Source organism: Eucalyptus grandis, chromosome 3, assembly GCF_016545825.1.
Source record: "Eucalyptus grandis isolate ANBG69807.140 chromosome 3, ASM1654582v1, whole genome shotgun sequence".
Lineage (NCBI taxonomy): Eukaryota > Viridiplantae > Streptophyta > Magnoliopsida > Myrtales > Myrtaceae > Eucalyptus > Eucalyptus grandis.
Window position 1 is genome coordinate 71,388,623 of NC_052614.1, and position 20,136 is coordinate 71,408,758.

The 20,136-nt window shown below is 40.0% G+C and overlaps 3 protein-coding genes across 3 annotated transcripts; 1 reads left to right on the top strand and 2 right to left on the bottom strand.

Annotated features, from left to right (window-relative positions):
- Window positions 1-771: 771 nt before the first annotated feature.
- Window positions 772-3,754, top strand: LOC104446990 (cytoplasmic 60S subunit biogenesis factor REI1 homolog 1-like). Its single transcript, XM_039308253.1, has 5 exons — window positions 772-913; window positions 1,942-2,493; window positions 2,623-2,792; window positions 2,977-3,195; window positions 3,339-3,754. Exons 1-5 carry the CDS (start codon window positions 809-811, stop codon window positions 3,499-3,501), a joined length of 1,209 nt encoding a protein of 402 aa, XP_039164187.1. The 5' UTR covers window positions 772-808; the 3' UTR covers window positions 3,502-3,754.
- A 660-nt stretch (window positions 3,755-4,414) lies between these two features.
- Window positions 4,415-10,416, bottom strand: LOC120286344 (HBS1-like protein). Its single transcript, XM_039307921.1, is given in 15 exon segments — window positions 4,415-4,899; window positions 5,016-5,150; window positions 5,240-5,340; window positions 5,343-5,478; window positions 5,762-5,930; window positions 6,537-6,921; window positions 6,924-7,023; window positions 7,123-7,233; window positions 7,338-7,549; window positions 7,645-7,806; window positions 8,507-8,584; window positions 9,308-9,344; window positions 9,347-9,471; window positions 9,939-10,042; window positions 10,127-10,416. Coding segments are annotated over 14 exon segments (1,983 nt in total). The 5' UTR covers window positions 10,039-10,042; window positions 10,127-10,416; the 3' UTR covers window positions 4,415-4,767.
- Window positions 10,417-12,969: 2,553 nt separating this feature from the next.
- LOC104438374 (protein ACTIVITY OF BC1 COMPLEX KINASE 1, chloroplastic) lies at window positions 12,970-19,669 on the bottom strand. The gene is made up of 15 exons (XM_039310420.1): window positions 19,254-19,669; window positions 18,843-19,049; window positions 18,650-18,739; window positions 18,391-18,537; window positions 17,710-17,874; window positions 17,475-17,615; window positions 17,208-17,387; window positions 16,351-16,538; window positions 16,098-16,105; window positions 15,248-15,375; window positions 14,617-14,688; window positions 13,805-13,921; window positions 13,576-13,695; window positions 13,432-13,501; window positions 12,970-13,318 (listed from the first exon to the last, which is right to left on the bottom strand). Exons 1-15 carry the CDS (start codon window positions 19,557-19,559, stop codon window positions 13,254-13,256), a joined length of 2,004 nt encoding a protein of 667 aa, XP_039166354.1. The 5' UTR covers window positions 19,560-19,669; the 3' UTR covers window positions 12,970-13,253.
- Between the last annotated feature and the right edge of the window lie 467 nt (window positions 19,670-20,136).

The following is a 20,136-nucleotide window of genomic DNA, read 5'->3' on the forward strand; positions in this document are numbered from 1 at the left end:
GAAGTTATCGATTTTACATTTGATAGATTTCAAATATAAAATTTAGAACTTATCATGTTAGAATTGGTCCTCATTTTTTGAAGTTTTGGAACCTATGCTTTGATTCGAAATACTATAAGGGAATCGTTTTCCTTTTTTTTTTTACTTCATCTATTAAAAAAAAAAACCAAGACAAATAGCAATTATAGCTAAGTAGTATTGAGTACCAAAATGACTTAAAAGTAAAACATCAATGCCAACTTAAAGCTCAATTAATAATAAATCACTTTCTTTGAACTTAAAAAAAAAAATGTTGCAATTAGTTCTCAAATGAGTGGGTGAGTGAATAGTTTTAACATCTATAAATCTATAACTTATTTGCATAATACCAGTTCCAAAAATTTACAATCAGGCAGCAAACCTGTTTTCTCTAAAATTGGGAACCAAACCTGTTTCTATGGATGATCCCGTCCGATCCAAGATGGAATTGGACTGGTTGCATGCACGTAGATACCAAGCTTGGTGTATAAATGTAGTTTTACATCAGTATATGGTTGGGACATTGACCTTATCAACGTTTGGGGACGCACTCGAAATGGGCTAAATGTCGGCCCAGGAAGGAAAGTTTGAGAAATTGGGCCGGACCACGTCATGCGGTGCGTAGTCCGCCGATCACCGCCGCCGCCGTCGCCTCCGACTCCAAATCCGCCGTCGTTTCGCCTCTCCCTTCCACACCCGCAAACCATAAATACAAGAAGGAGCGGCGGAGGGAGACTTCTTTGCTTTAGGGTTGGAAATCTCTTGTTTTTGGTTTGATTGTTGGGGGGGAATGCCGGGGCTGACCTGTAATGCCTGTAACAAGGAATTCGAAGACGATGCCGAGCAGAAGCTCCATTACAAGTCCGAGTGGCATCGCTACAACCTCAAACGCAAGGTCTTTCTTCCTCTCTATCCATCTTCAATCGCGCCATCCTCACGTTGTTGTTGTCGAGCATGGGCGATGTCTTCTTGGTTTCAACTAAAGCAGCGTGCTTTAGCCTCGATGAAAGTCTCCGTCGTCTGTCTTGACGGCTTCTTTGTTCGACAGAAAGGCTCCCCCGTACCTGATGATTCCCTTTTGGGTGTCTTCGGGTTTGAGTTCTTCTCGATCAGATATGTTAATTTGTGTTGTTCGGAGCGGATGAGAAGGGGGGCATCCGTTGTTTTTTTAGGAGTTTCGTTTGATTAAAATTCATGCTTTTTATTAAAATTCGTGTTCGAGCAGTACCCTTTTATCGGATTTCGATGTTGATAGCCGCAAGGGGAGTTGGGTCGGTGATCCCTTCCTGTTCGTTAGCTGAAATTTTGTTTCTTTGTGTGAAGAACGATGACATCTAGCCTGACATTTGCTACTCTAGGCTTAAGGAGTGTGTTATTGTTTGAACTATTTGAATTTCCGAATTCTTCGCATTCCATTTGTTTGGAAGAGATCGAAGTTCGTTTTAGTACTTCTTTCTTTTAACTACTGACCTCAGTAGCTTCGGTGTGAGGTTACTGGGACATGGCAATGATCTTTACTTGAGAGCCATGACCTATTTAAAATGCTATAGGAGGTTTCTACATTGCCATTTCCTGATGGGCTGTACTTTGCTCTGTGTCCAATGATGTATTGGTCGGATTTCTTTTTGCTTATTCTTACCAAAGTTCTAGTAAAATTAATGAACATATATATAGGGTATTAGCGCAGTGATCCAAACAGAGAAAGCTGTTGCTTCATTGGAAGCTTCGAGTCGATGCTTCCTTAATGTATTTGATGTCCGATTTATCACAGATCTCTTGATGTTTGTGATTCTGTACCATCTTTGCTATATTACCAGTTCAATCGAAAAGTCATGTAACAGTAGGTTGAGATTCGCATCAAACTATTCCTGCCAGCATAAATAGCTTTGAATTGAACACGACCTGATGAGTTGAATTTGTCAGGTTGCTGGGGTTCCAGGAGTGACAGAGGCTTTATTTTTGGCTAGGCAAGCTGCACTGGCACAAGAAAAAAAAAAGTCCAGTCAGACTCCAATGCTCTATAGCTGTGGCATTTGTGGCAAAGGATATAGAAGTGATAAAGCACATGCTCAACATCTCCAGTCCAGAAGCCATATCCTGAGGACTTTGCTTAGACCACTAGCACCACGTGTTCAAAGCAAGCCTGCTCCACAAAAGGAGTCAGGTATGGCAGAAAGCGAAGATAGTGAAGATGAGTGGGAAGAAGTGGATTCAGAGGATGACTTGGTTGGGGAAGCTGCAAACTCTTTGAGTGAAATGAATGTAGATGAGCCGTCCACCGACCATCATATGGAAGATGGTTCTGATGACGATGATTTCTGTGAAGTGGATCCATCATGCTGCTTTATCTGCGATCGCGAACATGATAGCATAGAATTGTGTATGGTTCACATGCACAAGCAACACGGTTTCTTCATCCCTGATGTTGAGTATTTGAAGGATCCAGAAGGACTTCTTACATACCTTGGCCTTAAGGTATGATCTGCAAAAACTGTGAAAAGCATGCTGCTGCAAGTAGTTCTGTTTCTTGATTTTTTTATTTTTTATTTTAAAAAAAAATTGGGCTCATTTTTTTATCTTATTTCGTTCTTCACCCTTATACAGGTGAAAAGGGATTTAATGTGTTTGTACTGTAATGAGAGGTGTCATCCCTTCAGCAGCTTAGAGGCTGTTAGGAAACACATGACAGCAAAAAGTCATTGCAAAGTTCACTTTGGAGATGGTGATGATGATGAGGAAGCAGAGTTAGAAGAGTTCTACGATTATAGTAGCAGGTTATATTTCCACCATCGATCTCTACTTCTAAGTCATATGTTGACAGTCGATCACCTTTTTTGGATAGGTGCCTTGACTTGTTATAGTGAAAGGAAGGGCAGTCTGTAAATGATTATATTGTGATAGCTCTCATATCTCATCATTAACTTGTCTATTTCTGTTCTATTTCCTCTCTATTTGCAGCTATGTGGATGAGGATGGGAAACAACTGGTTGCCTCAGGTGATATGGGAAATTCTGTAGAACTTGGAAGTGGTGGCTCTGAGCTCGTCATTACCAGAAGATCAGATGGTGGAGTTTCAATGAAAACACTTGGCTCACGGGAATATTTGAGATACTACCGCCAGAAACCTCGTCCATCAACTGGAAATAATGCGGCAATTACTGCTGCACTGGCCTCAAGGTTTATCCCAATCCATCCTCGCATCCTGTCTCTACCTCATGCACACACTCTCCATACTTGTTTTTGAAGTTCTTGATGTTGGCAGAGAATCAAGAAATTTTTTAAATATAGACTCATGATGGTATGCTATCCCTGATGTTCAGGTACAGGAGTATGGGATTAACTACCACTGTACGGTCAAGAGAACAAATGGTCAGGCTGAAGGTGATAAGAGAGATGAATCGATCAGGAGTGGAGGCGATGCGCACCAAAATTGGGATGAAGAGTAATGTCATTAGAAATCTGCCGAAAAATGTTACACATTAGAAAAAGGGATTTTGTATTTTATCTGTCATGTTTTTATGGCCTAATATGCACGTGCATGTAAGTTTCCGTTAGAGATTCAGGCTTTCTGGCTTTCGTTGCTAAAGGATGTTTATTTCTTGATGACTACATTGAGCAGTATCCAATTTTGAGGTCTGTCTCAAATCTGTTGCTCTTATAGAGCTTCTTCTCATATATTGATGAGCGAGTACACTGTTGGATAAATATAATGCTGCGACCGATATGATCTTTCTCTGTAACTTGTGATGCTAAAGAGCAATGTATGTCCTGATCAGTTGTGTTGCATAAGGATGGAAGTGATATCTGGCAGTAGGATCAGCGAGTGGCAGGCGGTTAAGCTTTGGATTGGCTGGGGTCTGATGACTGCGGGAAATGGAGAAAGGTAGCTATGATTTTCTTGTCTGACTGGATAAAACACACTTCATTCTTCTATGATATGTATAAACTGGACATCACGTCCGATAGTAATAGAAGGGAATTGAACATAGATTATGAATATGTCTAATTACTGCCAAAAGCAAGCAAGAACGGACGCAACAGTGAACAGCTGATACAAGGTAAGGGATGAAGCCAAATTGCACCCCTCATACTGCCAAGCTCAGTTTAACTGGGTTGGAGATTTGGTACTAAGACTGACGTATCTTTGCATGTGGAGAGAATTTAATAAAGACACAAAGCCAAAAGTCAAACGGGTTAAATGAATCCTAACCGAGAAAGGGAACCCCTTCTAAATTTGGGTCCTGTTCTTCCACCGCTTTTCCTTTATTGTCATGGAGACGAACTCGAGTCATTTCTATTGCGACATTATCAGTTGTGACTTCTCATTTGCATTAATTACAACAATTTATCCATGAAAGTTTTCCCATATGGTTTGCCTTTGACAAAGACTCGAAAATTGCTGGAAAGACAACTTGAAATAAATAATTTCTTCCCTCCGTAACATAGTCAAAGAATGAAAAAATACTCCATGTTACAATGGGATTAGGCTCTGAACTATAACCCACCCAGCTCTTCTTTGCCTTGGTATGCAATGGCCAATCGTCTTTTAGCCTGAGAAGATACTGTAAGCGCCTCTATCGTGTCCCATCGAGTCTTCTCTGTATTATCTATATCTTACAACTTGTCCCTCTTATCATCCATTAAAAATTGATGTTTTACTCGACACCATGGCCGTTGCTCAATAGTAAACATGCCATGCCATGACATGATCATTTTCCGAAGAATCAAAAATATTTAGTTCCGGAAATGCTATGGCTCTTTCTCAATTACTTGAGTGACAATTCCTACAGCAATAGTTCTCCCCAGTGCTCTTAAGGAGACCCTTCCGAGAGCTTTACAGCTCGAAAACTCTTCTGCACAAACTGGTCCTTGCAAAACCACCTGAATTTAAAGATAATTAGAGAAAGATATATTTATAAGACCTTGGAGCATAATGGTGAGCTATCAATGGTTAAAAATTTCTAGTATATATGAAAATCATAGTAATCCAATTGCACCTCAATAACTGCCTTCTGCTTTGCAAGGAGACACCGTGGGGCTTTCTTCATCACCTTGCCAGTCTTAGGATCGAGCAATGACACCATTTTTTCAACTCTCGCAGCTTCCTTTGCATGGTGAATATGAAATTCCAACTTCCCATGTCAACCAAGAAAATGGTGAGTTTCAGCACCAAGATTCACAAAGGGATCAAAGCTAGAACTTGCAACAACCATAAACTTACCTGAGAACCGATCAGAATGGGGGAAGCACCATCCAAGACGAGCACTTTCAGCTCCAGATGCGTTGCAATGGAAATGGGGAAATCGGGGTGACAAAGGACCCGCCAGATATCACTTTGCTTGTATCAATTCCCTGAAGAACCACAGCAACATTATCCCCAGCTCTCGCGATTGCACATGGGCGAGAGTCACGTTCCAAAGACTTGACTGTCCCCACATCCCCTGATGGCATGACAAGAACCTGGCATTTAACACGAAGTTAGGTTATGGCTTGCAATTCCAAAGATGTAAAAGTACTCCGTCTGGTCTATTACATCTAAAAACCTATTATCCAACTTGATGACAACCTCTAACAACAGATGTAGCAGCAAAATGATGTTAGTAGTCATGATCCATATCAAAACTTCTGCATTGACAACTTAAGATCTAAACCTCAAGGTGATCTTAAGATTTTCACCCATACAAAGATGCTTTATAGCTTCAACTGTACTTCAATATCATTTGTTTAAATCTTTATAGTGTACCTTCACTCCACTTCGAAGAGCTCCAGCTTCCAATTTACCACAAGCAGAGACCTGACCCATCGAAGGTGATTTAATAACATCACATATGGGCATGACTAGAGGTTTCAAAACATCCCTCGTTAGAGGTTGGAGGGAGTCAATAGCATCCAACAAGTATGGTCCCTTATACCTGCATACGAACAAACCAGAAATTTCCACTGTTAGTATCTCAGCTATGATATAACTTCAAGTAGGACATCAGCCAGTGAACATGCCCTTCCATGTTGGATGCTGGGTTCCCAAGGCTTTGAGTGAACCAATGTCATAAGATAAACAGAAGGGGAAAGGGCCAGATTGACCAAACAAACTCGTAGAAATCTTGCAGTCAAGGACTGTGCAATGGTTATTGCTATAGCAGTGGTGGATATATTTCACCAACATATTCGAAATGCAGCAAAAGGGAAAAAAAAGGAAAGTCGGCCCCGAATCATCTAGTCCAAGCTCAGAGATAAGGAAAACTTGCTGGGAGAAGTAGTGTCTAAACAGCCAACCCAAGGTTAATGGAGATTATCAATTTGACCCGGTCAAACCAGGTCCATACAGCAAAACAGGACAGGACCAAGACTTGTGCTTGGTTGAACGGGACCATTTTTGGCACACGGACCTTCATTCACCCCATGTTAACTCTCTGAACCAGATATCTGTTTTCTTTCGGAGTCAGGTTCACCATAAGTAATTGTCTCCCCAACCCATCCTACAACTGCAAGAAGTCAAGAACCAGAGAAAGCATACTAACCAGGATAGTAAACGAACGTCTGAAGGAGCTGTGACCAGATTTTGATTTTCCATGGCACTCAGAGGGATCCAACATACCGATGAGTCCCTAAAACCGCTAGACCGGAGGAATGTTCCAAGTTGCTGTTTGATCAAATCGAATCTATCCTTTGAGTACTCCACGACGTCCATTTTATTAACTGCAACAATAAGTTGATCTACTCCAAAGCTTCTGATAAGCTGTGCATGCTCTTTAGTTTGGCCCTTACTACCATCCATGCCAACTTCAAAAGAACCAATGGACGCATCAATGACGAGCAATGCGGCATCAGCTTGTGTGGCTCCTGATATCATGTTCGGAACAAAATCCTTATGCCCTGGGGAGTCCAGCACAACAACACGATATTTTTGGTATCAAAATAAGCAACTGCCACTGTCATGGTTATTCCCCTTTCCCTTTCCTCTGGGCTCTCATCCAATGCCCAAGCATAAGCAAAGGACCCCTTGCCCTAACAGGGGAAATAGAAGCAAAAGAAATGGATTTGAGACTGACCGGTAGTCACACATATATAATTGGAAGCATTCCAAATTTATGAAAGTGAAGGTACCTCTAGTTTGGCCTCTTTTTCATGCTTGTGCATCTGCTTTTGAGATATTCGTCCCAACAGGTGCAGAAGTCTACCTGAAAGTGTTGATTTCCCAGAATCAACATGCCCCACCTACAGAGGGATTTTAATAGAATTAAGGCATTAAAGATTTTATGGACTTAGGGTAAGCTTAATGAAGCCTGAATCATGAGAATCAAATAAGAGTGCTAACTCACAATGGCAAGATTCAGCTGACTCAATAAGCCATCTTCTGCTTCAGGAAGCATCCATTTTTCAGGTTTATACTGCCCCTGAGAAGCACCTTTTCCAGTGCCACCTCTATCATTAATAGAGACACTGTCTAAACTACGCACAAGACTTTGCGGCTTGATCCCATCCGTTGGTAAAGTGTACTCAACCCCACCCTCATGATAGCTTGACGAGGTGCCTGCCATTTCATCTTTAGATTGTGGTTTACATAAGTAGATGAGCTGCTAATGTCCAAAAAACCAAGTATGTTTTGCATTAATGTGGATGAACTACCTGGACTTTTAGCACTTGATCTTAGATTACGCTCTTCATCTTTTACTCGATTGTTCTCGTTACCAGTGACATTTCTGCCCTTTGACATCATAAAAGATGAGCTATTTGATGATCTTGTGGTCATCGGAGCAGAAGTGTTATCCTTCCTTACGGTTGCACTTGCTAAAACCAAATCAGAGTTTCCATGAATTAATATAAATCATACAAGAAACCAAGTATTACAAAATAAGCACATAAGTGAACAAATGAAGATTACACCCACTCATTCACTTCATATTTATGTGTCTCATCAGAAACTTTACGGGGTCTATGTCTAAAATGATTCATTCCATTCCACCAGGCAACTAAAGATGGGGTGGCGAGGGGTATATGTGATTCTGCTCACAACTTTTTGGCCATCAGATAATAACATTTTTCTTTCAACTGCTCTACCTATTAAATACTGAATTACCGAGTCACCATCACTGCATTTGGTACAGCCATGTTCTAGAAGACCATCAAATTGGTAAACAATGCAGTCGAACTTCCCATGACAACCTTGCCAAAAAAAAAAACTTCCCATGACAATCATTATACAATTCAATTTTCTCTATAAATGCAGGACAAGTGGAAATTCTTAAGTAGAAACAATGCAAATATAAAAATTTCAAAGAACACTTTCACCAGGAAGAATCACATTCATTGAACAAAGAAAAAGGCACTCTTTCTAGATTAAAAAGAACAAGTCATTACATTAAAAATACAACAGATGCTAATGCTCTGGAGCAAATTCAGTTCTTTCCCATCTCAAAAAGAAGATTGACAATAAACTTTTACTCAGAGTAGAAGGAAGAAGTATTTAGGCCTGCAATTTAATGAATACCTTTCAGACCCCTTTTGGAGGAGTGCAATCCATTAGTGACTACATCATCTGGGGATGGGACGTCAAACTTAAAAGGCACTGTAAATATATAAGCGAAAGATTAGAGTAAACAGTGTGGTGCTCTACCATCCAAATGTTCAAAAAAGAAAAGAAAACTAGACAAGACTCCAGAAAATAGATTCATTACAGATAAATTGAGGGGTTTCAATTCTAAACTTTCAGCAGCATTACAAGACAATCCACAAACAAGAAAAGGTGCTAAGTCTCTAAAGCAAACACATGCAGACCTATATTGACACTTTTATGGGCACGAGTGTTAAATGCCTCATGTAGCTTATCGAAGTTCCCATGCACATCAGCAAACTCATGTAAGATGGTGCGCTGTCCTGTCAAGGGATCATCATTTTGCTGTTGGATTAATGCAGCCCTTTTAGGTGTCTGATTGGGCAATGATTCAAAAAGAGACCTGGCCATTTTGGATGCTCCAGAATCTTTACACACTGCATGAAAGAGATCTATGCTATAAAGGCACAATTAACTGAAAACAAAACACCACAAAAGATAGCAGCTGGTGCAAATCTAAAAAAGGCCCCTGAATTGGCACTGCAACTTTCAACTCAATCGCAACAAGATCTCAAAGCCCAAAGTACACAACATGAAATGCATCAAAAGACACAGGAAAAGAGTCAAAGGGTATAAGAGAAGGTACACCGTTCACAACAAATAATTTAAAAGCCAAAGGTCGATCCATACAATAGCTAACTTCTCAGAATGGCATGCCGCTCCAAAAAGATTACAAACCTGTTTTCAGGTCATTGCCATTGCTGATGACACTCAAGGCAAAGGATTTCGAAGAACCCCACAAATATCACATGCGGTCATGCTCTGGTCATTATCGTAGGTACAAATGGAGCAACGCCAAACAGCAGACCTGGTGGTCTCTTGATTTGGCTTAGGTGAATTGCCTGTTACATCAGAAAAAGCTTCAGGAAGCCATGCCAGAAAAGAATTTCATGACCACAGTCTTGTGACTAGGAGCTTGGTAGATACAATCCAACATGTCCAGACAGAGTTAGTTTTTCAAATGAAACACAAAACTACAAACTGCGTGACCTAATTTCACACTTTCGATAGCATTTTAAACCAGGCCTTCATCTAACCAACAATTTTAGCTTTCAGATTAGATGGCAGCAGTCTCACCATTTCTACGACCCATACCTCTCATTTAGGCAATGGAAAAGCGGCGTGCACCGATAAATGGGATTATGGAACTAAAGAAAATGAGCCTAAAATAGCCAATTCATGTGGTTGTAACTCATACCCCTATCGTTTTAAACAATTTCAGCACAAGGCCTAATCAAGAACCCCTAAGCCAAAAAACGACCAAGAAAATTCTTGCCAGGGGACTCCGTATCGAAGAGAGAATGTTCACCATTATCTTCTGCATCATAATCAACATCGTCGTCGTAGTCGTAGTCATCATCGTAGTCTTCATCATCATAATCAAGGCCGTGACTAAATTTGCGCGGCATCGTCCTGCCGAAAAAGGGACGAAACTGCTTTGAGCTATCAAGAAACAAAGCCCGGACCAGAACGAGAGGGGCAGAAAGTAAGAAATACCCAGGAAGTCCGTTCCAAGACTTTCTCACGGGAAACGATCAAAATCGCATCTTGGGGGGGCATTCCATGGAGTCCTGCTGCCAAGCGCAAAAGAGGAGCAAAGCGAAATCTTTCAGTCAGTCGATCGACTGTTCAACTTCATCCATGCTGCTTGGTCTGGAGCTGGGCAATAGCAACGGAGAGAGATTCCGCGATTCTTGATAGAGGCATTGATTCTCAAAGCGAAGCACAGCGAAAGCAAGCGCAACAGAGGAAAGAGGAAAGAGGAAAGGGAACTTTGGAAGAGGAATACTGACTTGCCGAGGCGAATGCAGACCGACCGAGTCTCTACGACACTGTAAGAACCTCCTTCTCCTTCTTCTCCTCCTGCTTCTCCGACTCTCTCTCTCTCTCTCTCTCTTCTTTCTCTCTCTAGAAGGTGATTGCTTACAGAGGAGGATTTCCGTAGATCTCCCACTTCTCATAGATTTTACCTAGCGTTAGCTACTTGGCATGATTTCATGCTGATTTTAATTATTGCCAGGGTAGGAAAAAAGTGCATAAGAATATGCTGTTTTCTTTTCTTCTTCTTCTTCTTTTTGTCACGCCCTTGTATTTATTTGATATAAAAATAAATAAAAATGTATTCGTGAAAATAAAAATTAATGCCGATTTACTTACTTTTCTTGTGATCGATATTTTATGGAGGTAAAATGATATGATTTCCCGGCTTAATTTACAATAGTGGTCTATCAACTTGTTTGGAAAAAAGAGGATTATCAAAATTACTTTAAAAGGTGGAGTCAATTACTTAGAAAAGTTTGATTCATGAATTGGATGTCATGTAATTCACCAGGCACTTCTCGAGTGTGCAATGACTTCTACATGCGTGATTGAATAGATTAGATTTGAAATATACAAATGATCAAGATCTTGTCAAATATGTGGTTGTTTGAATAGTCCGACGCTTGTTTGAGAAGATGAATAAGATGCTAGCGAGGCTCTAAGCCTTTCGCTTTTTGAAGTGAATGCCACACCTGAGCTTGGGTAGGATGAGATCTAAGTTTAAAAATGCTTTCCGTTTTTTTTTTATTAAAAATGAGCTTATTTTTTAAATTTAATTTAAGTAAAATTTGTATGAAAAATCAAATTTAGATCAAAATGATTTTATTTTTTCACGTCATCGTCACATAGGATAGAGAAAATAAAATAAAATAAAAAGTCATGTTAGTAATTTCCATTAATCAAATTGGATGGAGTTAATAAAAGAATTTGATTGAATAAATTAAATAAGTTTTAGAATTTGATTGATTTTTGTAAGTTTTAAGATTTACTTATATTTTTAAATATTTTTTCTCTTTTCTAACCCAAGGTCAACAACTCCACCTAATGGCATCGCTACACTTATCGACCACGGGAGGGCCTCCATGCCCTTCCTAGCCACAAGTGAAAGCATCGGCCCTCATCCAAATCTAGGTGAGGGCTACAACCCTCTCACACTTTGGTCGACAAGGGTCACTATGCCCTTGCCTAGCCCAGGGTAGGGGAGGCTCAAGACACCCTTGTTTAGATCTAACAAGGGTGTTGTGGCCCTTGCCTAGACCAAGAGAAGTTGTCGGTCCTCGAGGTTGACCAACGACCTCTTTGACTAGAGTTAGAAAGAACAAATAAATAAAAATTTTGAAAAAATGTTAAAATGTTATTAAAAATTATTGTCAGCATCAACCATGCTATGTAGAATAGATGCTTATGTAGAATAGATGGACTTAATGGGCAAATTGTGAAATTATTTATATCTCAATTGTATAATTAAAAATTTTAAAATTAAATTGACAAAAGTGCTATAAGTTTTAAGACTTTTAGGATAATTTTCTCGATCAATTTTTCATCAATGCGGGCATCCTTAATTGCACGACATAAATGGGAAAAGTTTTTTAAAAAAAAAGTCTGCTTACTGCCTCGGCTAATGCTGGACCCGGGAAGTTTATATCTCGTCACAGTTCGAACCCGCGGGTTGGAACACCGAAAAGCATCGACCCACTCCGTCACCAAAACACGAGAACTGTACGGCTGCTAGTAGATGCGTGGGATTTTAGACAGTAGGATCACCCTTGGAGTTCTCCAGGAGAATCTTCACTATTTCGGGCCTCCTCGTCAAGCCAAAGAAGATATTTATATGATTAATTAACTCCTGATAAAAAGGTGAGAAGTAATCGTGCTCGTAATAGTCTCCACCTTTTCTTTCTACGGTTTCAATCGATTGCACGTACACAAGTCGCTCGCAAATCAAGCCCTTTTAGTATTAACACTCCAATCTAATCTTATTATAATCATACAACAAAATCAAACTCACTTAGACCAAAACCTTACAAGGTGGGAAACACATTGGCCAGCTACAAATTTCGCTTTTTATTCTAGTATTGAAGAATGAATCGCCAAATGATCGTTCAATCTTCCTAATTTCCTAAACCTTCCACTTCTCATTCGCTCAAGATCTCTGCAAAGGCCGATGAGTACATAAACTCTCGACTCATAGACAACGATTCAACCATATGCAAAACTTACAGTCAAATAAGACAATCCAACTAGAGAGAACCATATGCCGCCTTCCTCCACTGCCACCGCCACCGCCGCCACCACCAGCCGCCTCCCCACCGCCACCAGCCGCCTCCCCACCACCACCAGCCCCACTGCCGAGCAGCTGCATCTCCTCCTCCCTTTTCTTTTCCTTTCTTTTTTCTCTTTTTCTTTTCACCTCAAAATTACTTTGCAAAATACACACAAAAATGAGTTCCCAAACACACTTTGCATTCCCCAAATGCTCATTCACTCAAGGATACTTGGGGAAATGCATTTCCCCAAAGTTGAACCAAACGGGGCCATAATCAATAATCTCATGCTGTCGCACCCAAGGCGTCCGAGGATCTATACAGTTAATTCAAAAAACTCACTGTAATTCGTATACTAACAAATTATATACATCTCTTTAGCAATTGGAACCAAAAAGAATACTGTGGTTTCAACATGTTGGAAGAGCTTCAAATCAGTAAAGCAGCAAAAAAGTTATCGCAGGCATCTGCAGCAACTCAATAGTGTTTTTGTTTCCCTCAAATTGATCTCCCTTCAGGGTGCTCCTAAGTGTTCTCAATCATCTTTTAGACAGGACAGATTCACTCCATGAAAGCATAAGATCCCGAGCAACTGTTGGTAAGTCTGCAAAATGGAAGGCACGTGAATGTTAAGAAAGGATGTAGAACTGGGGGGGAATGAACTTGTTTTCGTGTTTGGCAGTGCTAATCATCCTTTGAACATGGTTAAACTTTTACCTCGTACTACTTCCATAGCTACTGAGGGTATATCTATTTGATCTTCAATTAGTCTGTAAACATCCACGAGCTGCAAAATCAAGTGCCACAACTCAGAATTCACATTAAGTTGAGTTGAGAATGTAAAAAGCTTTGGACACATACCTCCTGAATGTGAAGCTTTGAGTCTTCTGTCAAAGCAAGGAGCAGCTGTCTTCGAATTCCTTCATCGACGATGAAAAGGCGAGCTCCATCCTTGATGGTATCTTTAAGGTCGAGTTTCCTCTCAACTTGCCGGTCTCTTGACCTTGCCTGTGAACACAGGATCACCCCAGTCATGCTCACATACCATGATTACCATATAAGCGAAAAAATCTAGTCGGCAACAGGATACATACACGTCCTTTCCCCGCAATGCAGGGTTGCTGCTCATCTTAGCCACATTTTCCTTGGCAAGAACAATAAGGTTTTCGAGCCGCTTCCACTGGAAGACACCATCTTTAAATAAAACCTGCGATAAGATGAGAACTTTCATGAGTTGCACCATCAGCGTGACTTTCCAGTTTGCAAGTCATTCCCCAAGTGCTGCTACGCATCACCACTCAGTAGACAGTTATCTTAGGAGCCTAACTTGGCCAATTTGGATGCACACGCTGTTAAGAAGGGGGGAAAAAAGCAATGCGCTTCGCAAAAGTTCTCATCAGAGAGAAGCAAGGTCAAGCTGCTTCGAGGTAAATTGCCTTGCAAAAGATAAGTGTGCAAACATGATCTGTTCCCGAGTGAACAAACAAATAAACAGCACTATCTATGAATTGATTTTAAAAACTACAACTCAACACATACTAAGAGTTAAGTATCTTAAAACTCTGCATCTTGGTTGAATTACAAGAACATCCATTACTATTTTTGGACTGCAGAAATGCATATATATAATCTACTAGAGTTGGGAAGACGGTTACACAGCTTGCCCTATCTTTGGAACTTCACTTGCTGAAGCTGAAAGCTAAATCATTTAGCGTTAATATAGGGTTTGTAAGAGATAGGGATGCCCAAGCGATAGAGGTCTAAAGCACACAGGAATGGATGTGTAGGGTCTACAAGTCAAGCATGCCAGAATTAGACTTTTTTCGTTAAGAACTCCAACAGCAAAGAAAATGAAGTTCATGTCACAACAAGATTGATTTAACGGAATATGCCCGATTGTACCTGTATCAGGCGCTCGCGTAGCGCAGGATTTGGGTCAGTCAGAAGACGATTTGCCACATATGGATAAGCAACCTAGTAAGTGAATGTTGTCAGCAAAGCAAGAAAATATAAATGCACATAGCATTGGCTAAAAATTAACTGTTAACTAGAAAAGACAGCTATGCAATTCTCTGTATAAGCTGTTGCTCTGTGCCAACAGCATTTAAGCGTAGTTTAGTTCCTTAATGCAACACGAATGAGAAAAAAGCACATGAAGCTTAAAATTTTGTATTGCTCAGAGAAATTGATACCTTGTTACATAAATGAAGTGAATCTATAAAATGACTTGCAGAAATATAGGAAGCATGGTTTATTTTTCCACTAAAGAGCACCAACATCTCCAGAACAAAAGATAAAAGTAGATTGTGATCATCTCATTATTTCTAATTACATTTAAGCACAAGTAGGAGTAATAATAAGATTTGAGAATATCCAAATCAGTGACAGGTATTGACAATGGAAAGTTGATTATCCATTAGCCATCTTATGAGAATGAAATATCCTTTTCAATCATGGAAAGCAAGGTAAACTGATGAGTCGTCTTAGCGGGGAAAGAAAAGAGAAAGAGGAAAAGCATGCCCTTAAGTTGCACCTCTAGAAATTTGAAGTCAGGCTCGAGAGTGAAGCAGATCCCCTCTTGAGTCAACAAAGAACGGATAACCAGTGAAAACCTCTCAGGGATACGGATAGGATACTGATACACTAATTGGTTAAACTTCCCTGCAAGCATACAAGGTGAAAAGGACACCTGACATGTCATTATTTCTTACATGAATAATGAAATTGAAAAGCAAAAACTGCTCTCTCTTAACATTCAAGGATAAAACAATTTCTTGAGGTCCTTGTGAGGACTTGCTCTCATTATATAATATTCCCATAAGAAACATACATGTGCAACATGAAAATTGAAGACACTCCATCCTCGACCATGAGAAGTTTGATCATACATGACTCGAGTGCTCATGGTAACTTCCAAGCTCACTTGAGCGGTTTGTAAGTTGTATTAACAATTTAACATGCTTTTCCGTTAACAATTTAACATGCTTTTCCGTTACAATAAATCATGTCTCTATAAAAAGGCATAAATCTGTTGCTGTGTTAAGTTTGATTTGACTTGAAACTTGAGTTCCATGAGTTTTTTTTATCTTAACAATCTCCTAGACTCTACCTCACTCAATGTAGATAGATCAGGTATATCATCAAGTCAAACTCGAGCAAGCAATATGAAGGTTGATTAAAGCCCAGTGTGAACGATCAGCTTCTCATCTGTGCAAAGTGAGCATAAGCAGTTTATAGTGTCCACTTAACAGAAGAATCAAACTAATGCCCTTTAATGTGTCCAATAGGATTCAGCTACATGGCATTTCGTCTCTGCTGAAAAGACACAAGCCCAGTCAATGTGAACCAGGCGCCCCAAAATGATAATGGGAATTTAAATTTGCCAGTGGAGCTCCAAAATAAGTACTTTATGGCATGAACTATAAAATTTTCCTGCTTCATCTGGAATTTGAGTTGTTAAATCTAAAACTTGAACTGTCCCTTGAAGATTTCATCCGTGAGCAATGAAGGAAATTGACTATCCTTTACAAAGAGCGAAATCCACCAGGGACAAAAGAAGTTGACAACTTCCAGATGATATTTTCCTAGAGCAGAGATGTGAGTGTAACAGAAGTTGAGAAAGAAATTACCAGTAACGCTCGGAAGTTAAAATCAGAGAGTCCTTTTCCAGCAGAGTTCTGCCAAATTGCTTCTAAAGCTGGAATAATTGGAGAGACATCAGTGTCACTAGCCAAGAAACCAAGCCTGGTGAAATCATTTGCCATCTCCACATAGTCCTCATTTACAGCATGGACAACAGCATCAATCAGAATCTGCTTATTTTGCTGAAAATTCCAAAGTAGATTCACTTTCAATTCAAACACTGTTGAAAGGATATTAACAAGACTTCATAGCTAAGAGTGTGGTGAGAAAAAGGGCTTCTGAATTCATTACTCTGCATTAATCCTAAATTCTAGCAAACAGGTCATATCACTGTCTTTTAATTGTTCAGGTTAATCATCTCCCTTTCTACTCACTTCCTTCCATATAGTTAAACAGTGACTATTTCCATGTTTCATGCACAAGGTCCTGTTTCTTGGGTTTTTCTTAATTCAGACTTTTTTAAGGAGAAAAAGGGAAAACGGGCCCCTCCTTACTTCATGTAAAGCTCTTCTTAACAATGAAAGAGGTAGCTGAATAACCCAAAATAATATCTATGTGCTGTCGAGAAATAGAGTTGACTCACAAGCCGTCGACAATGAATCAAGAGGCACCTTGTGTAAGAGGAGAACATATCATTTAAAAGATGATGACTTCTTTATGACTTGAAATATATTTTCGTACCCTACTTGCCTACAGCTCTGTCTCAGTAGAAGCTGTACACTGCATCCTATTGATTCCTTTATGCTATATTTATCAGATTTCTCTCAATATTTCCTTCAACTCTTCTCATGGTGCCCCCTTGAGTAATTCATGAACAGGCACTCACAGTACTTCGTTTCTTCGTACATTACCTGACTGAGGACAGCAACATTGCCAAAGTCTACATAAGCGATACGTCCATCGCGCATGGCAAAAATGTTTCCAGGATGTGGATCACCATGGAATAACCCAAATTCTAGCAATTGCCGTAATGCGGCACTTACTCCAACTGTAAGAAATCCATTTACATCAATGCCAGCATCTTTGATTGCCTGACATAAATGGGAAAATTAACAAGTTTCAGTTACTGCCTGGCTAATATTCAACACCAGAAGTTTATATCTTGTCACAGTTCAAACCTTTGGGTTAGTACATCGAATACCGTCAATCCACTCCATCACCAGAACACGAGAACCAGAAAGCTGCTTGTAGACGCGTGGGATTTTTACAGTAGGATCATCCTTAAAGTTCTCCAGAAAATCTTCAATATTTCGGGCTTCCTGGTAAATCCAAAATAGATATCGATATGATTATTAACTCCAAAGACAAATGCACATGCATTAATAATTTCCCTGACATGACAATGGAAGGTACCAATGTGTAATCCAGCTCCTCGAGAAGTTTTTCACCAAACTCATCAACTATCAGCTCTGCATTGCACCCCAGCTTCTGCAGACTGATGCCATTCAGAAACGAAGCGAGAGTACGAAATAAGAAAAGATCTCGGTATATTATGGGTTCTATATCAGGCCTTTGCACCTGTAATCCAGTGAAACTCATCATCAAGATCCGACAATCATCTGTGGCAAAGCAACGTGATATGAAACTTCTAAAAGACAAAGAAATGAATTTCAGTGCTAATGGCATAGTAAAATATACAAAGTCAAACAGTTAGAAGTAACAAGACAAGTGACAGGCATTATTGCATAAAAAAGAACAATGTACAGAAGGACAAAGTAGAATGTTCAGTAACCATAGAGGTAGATGTTGAATTTGAAGTTATATCATCTCCCAAAAAGAAATGCTACATCATGTATGCTTCTCAGGAAAATGAATATAAAGAACTTCATGGCAAAGATGCCATGGGCAGATAAATATATTTATCTTGCATGACTACCGCTCCTAAAGCAATGAAATAAAATTCAAGAACTTCATCAAATCTGCTACAGCAGAAATGGGTGAAAACAAGATGGGCCTGCAAGTCTCAATTTTCTTTGATAATGTAGAGCCGTAGATGTCAGTGATGAAAGAGCAGTTCACAGCATGGAAGATAACCTTAATTGCAACATCCTCTCCAGTATCACGTAATGTAGCTCTATAAACTTGACCCAAGCTGGCAGCTGCTATCGTCCGAGATGAAATTTTGCTGAACACAGCTTCAAGAGGCCGCCCCAACTCCTCCTCTATGATGTTGAAAGCAACCTAATTGTCATATTGATAAGATTCATATCCTATAACATCCAAGATAGTGTGAAAAAGCTTATTGAACTATTAAATTAGAATGCTTCTTTCTCTGTTAAATTATGCCATTCACCTGATTTGGGAAGGAAGGAACATCGTCTTGTAGAATGCAGAGTTCATTCATGTAGTCTTCTCTAATAATATCTGGTCTGTTTGCAAGAACCTGTCAACAATGAAACAGAAACTCAGGGAAAAAGGGGATCAGACCACCAAACACGTACGCATCATCAAGAACATATTTTGCAGCGGAAATACAACGAACCAACCTGACCGGCTTTGATAAAGGAAGGCCCCAAGTCACACAAGAGATTCCTAAGCTGCATGGCTCGGAAGGGAACAATTTCCTCATCCTGTCCGACGAAACAATCATACATGAGCGTGGACCAGTAGAAGCCCAGTTTCCACACTATCTCGACTCCCCTCATGACGAGCGACCAGATAGCCCCTTGGGATTCCAAGACCTTGCTCCTCACCTAATTGCACAGGGCAAGCGAACACATGCTTCAACCTCACATAACACAAAATTACCATACCATAAGAAGCACAGCAAGCAGAATGAATATCATCAACAACAACAACAACAACAAACAACATCAGCAACACCAGACAAGCCCCCCAATTCTACGCAGCCAGAACAGTAAAATCGGAGACAAAGAGCGAAGACGAAAGATTGGTACCATCTCGGGACTGTACTTGCGGAAGGGCACGCAGACGCCGCGCTCGATGTCGAGCTTCTCCATCGCAGCGCTGGACTTGGCGAGCTCCATAGAGCCTGAGCGGCCGCCGCCGCCGCTTCTCCTCAGGGCTCGCGACGCGGCGGCGCCGTCCAGCTCGACGGCGGTCGCCTTGCTGATCACGGCGAGACGGGAGGCGCGCGTCCGGCATGCGGCTCGGGCGCTTCTTCTTCTCCTTGTCGGTGCCGCCGGAGAGAGGGAGCTCCGGCCGGGGACGGAGCAGGAGCAGGAGCAGCAGGCCAACTCCATTCTTCGTCTCTGGCTTTTCGGTTGCTGCGATGGAGGAGATTCGGATCCCAAATTTCGAAATTCGGTTGATCGGGAAATCAGACCGGAAAGAAGAGACAGGAGCACGGAACGATGCCCAGCCACATAATGAAAACTCGATTTTTTTTTATTAATTTAATTTCCACACGGTTCTAATTAACTGGAATTTTTTGGGATGATTCTCTAAAAAAATAAATTCTTAAACCGACTCAATGACTCATCAGTCATAAATTTACCATAAATTAATTTTTTATTATAAAAATCTCAACCTATGAAAGAAATTTATCCAAATTATAAAAAACTTCAAATTGATAATTATGATAAATTTATTCTAAACTAAATTTTTTATAACAAAATACCTCAAATTGATACATTTATAATAAATATATTATTTATATAAAAATCATAAAAAATAGTATGAAGAGTAATATTTAAAGTAAAATTTCGAATTGATACATAAATTAACTATTATATGTCATCCAATCTAATAGATTTAATACTAAAATTTAATGAAAACTAACAGAGGTACCAATTTGGGATTAATTTGTCAAATATATTA

Excerpts from the sequence above, each read along its gene's own strand:
- LOC104438374 (XM_039310420.1), bottom strand. The coding sequence starts at position 19,559 with ATGGAGTTGGCCTGCTGCTCCTGCTCCTGCTCCGTCCCCGGCCGGAGC. Across the intron at positions 13,696-13,804 it reads TGCGGGGAAAGGACGTGTAT|AGGAAACTCGACCTTAAAGA; the intron begins GTATCCTGTTGC and ends CGGCAAGTTGAG. Across the intron at positions 13,319-13,431 it reads AGCTATGGAAGTAGTACGAG|ACTTACCAACAGTTGCTCGG; the intron begins GTAAAAGTTTAA and ends TCCATTTTGCAG.
- LOC104446990 (XM_039308253.1), top strand. The coding sequence starts at position 809 with ATGCCGGGGCTGACCTGTAATGCCTGTAACAAGGAATTCGAAGACGAT. Across the intron at positions 2,494-2,622 it reads TTACATACCTTGGCCTTAAG|GTGAAAAGGGATTTAATGTG; the intron begins GTATGATCTGCA and ends ACCCTTATACAG. Across the intron at positions 3,196-3,338 it reads ACTGCTGCACTGGCCTCAAG|GTACAGGAGTATGGGATTAA; the intron begins GTTTATCCCAAT and ends CCTGATGTTCAG.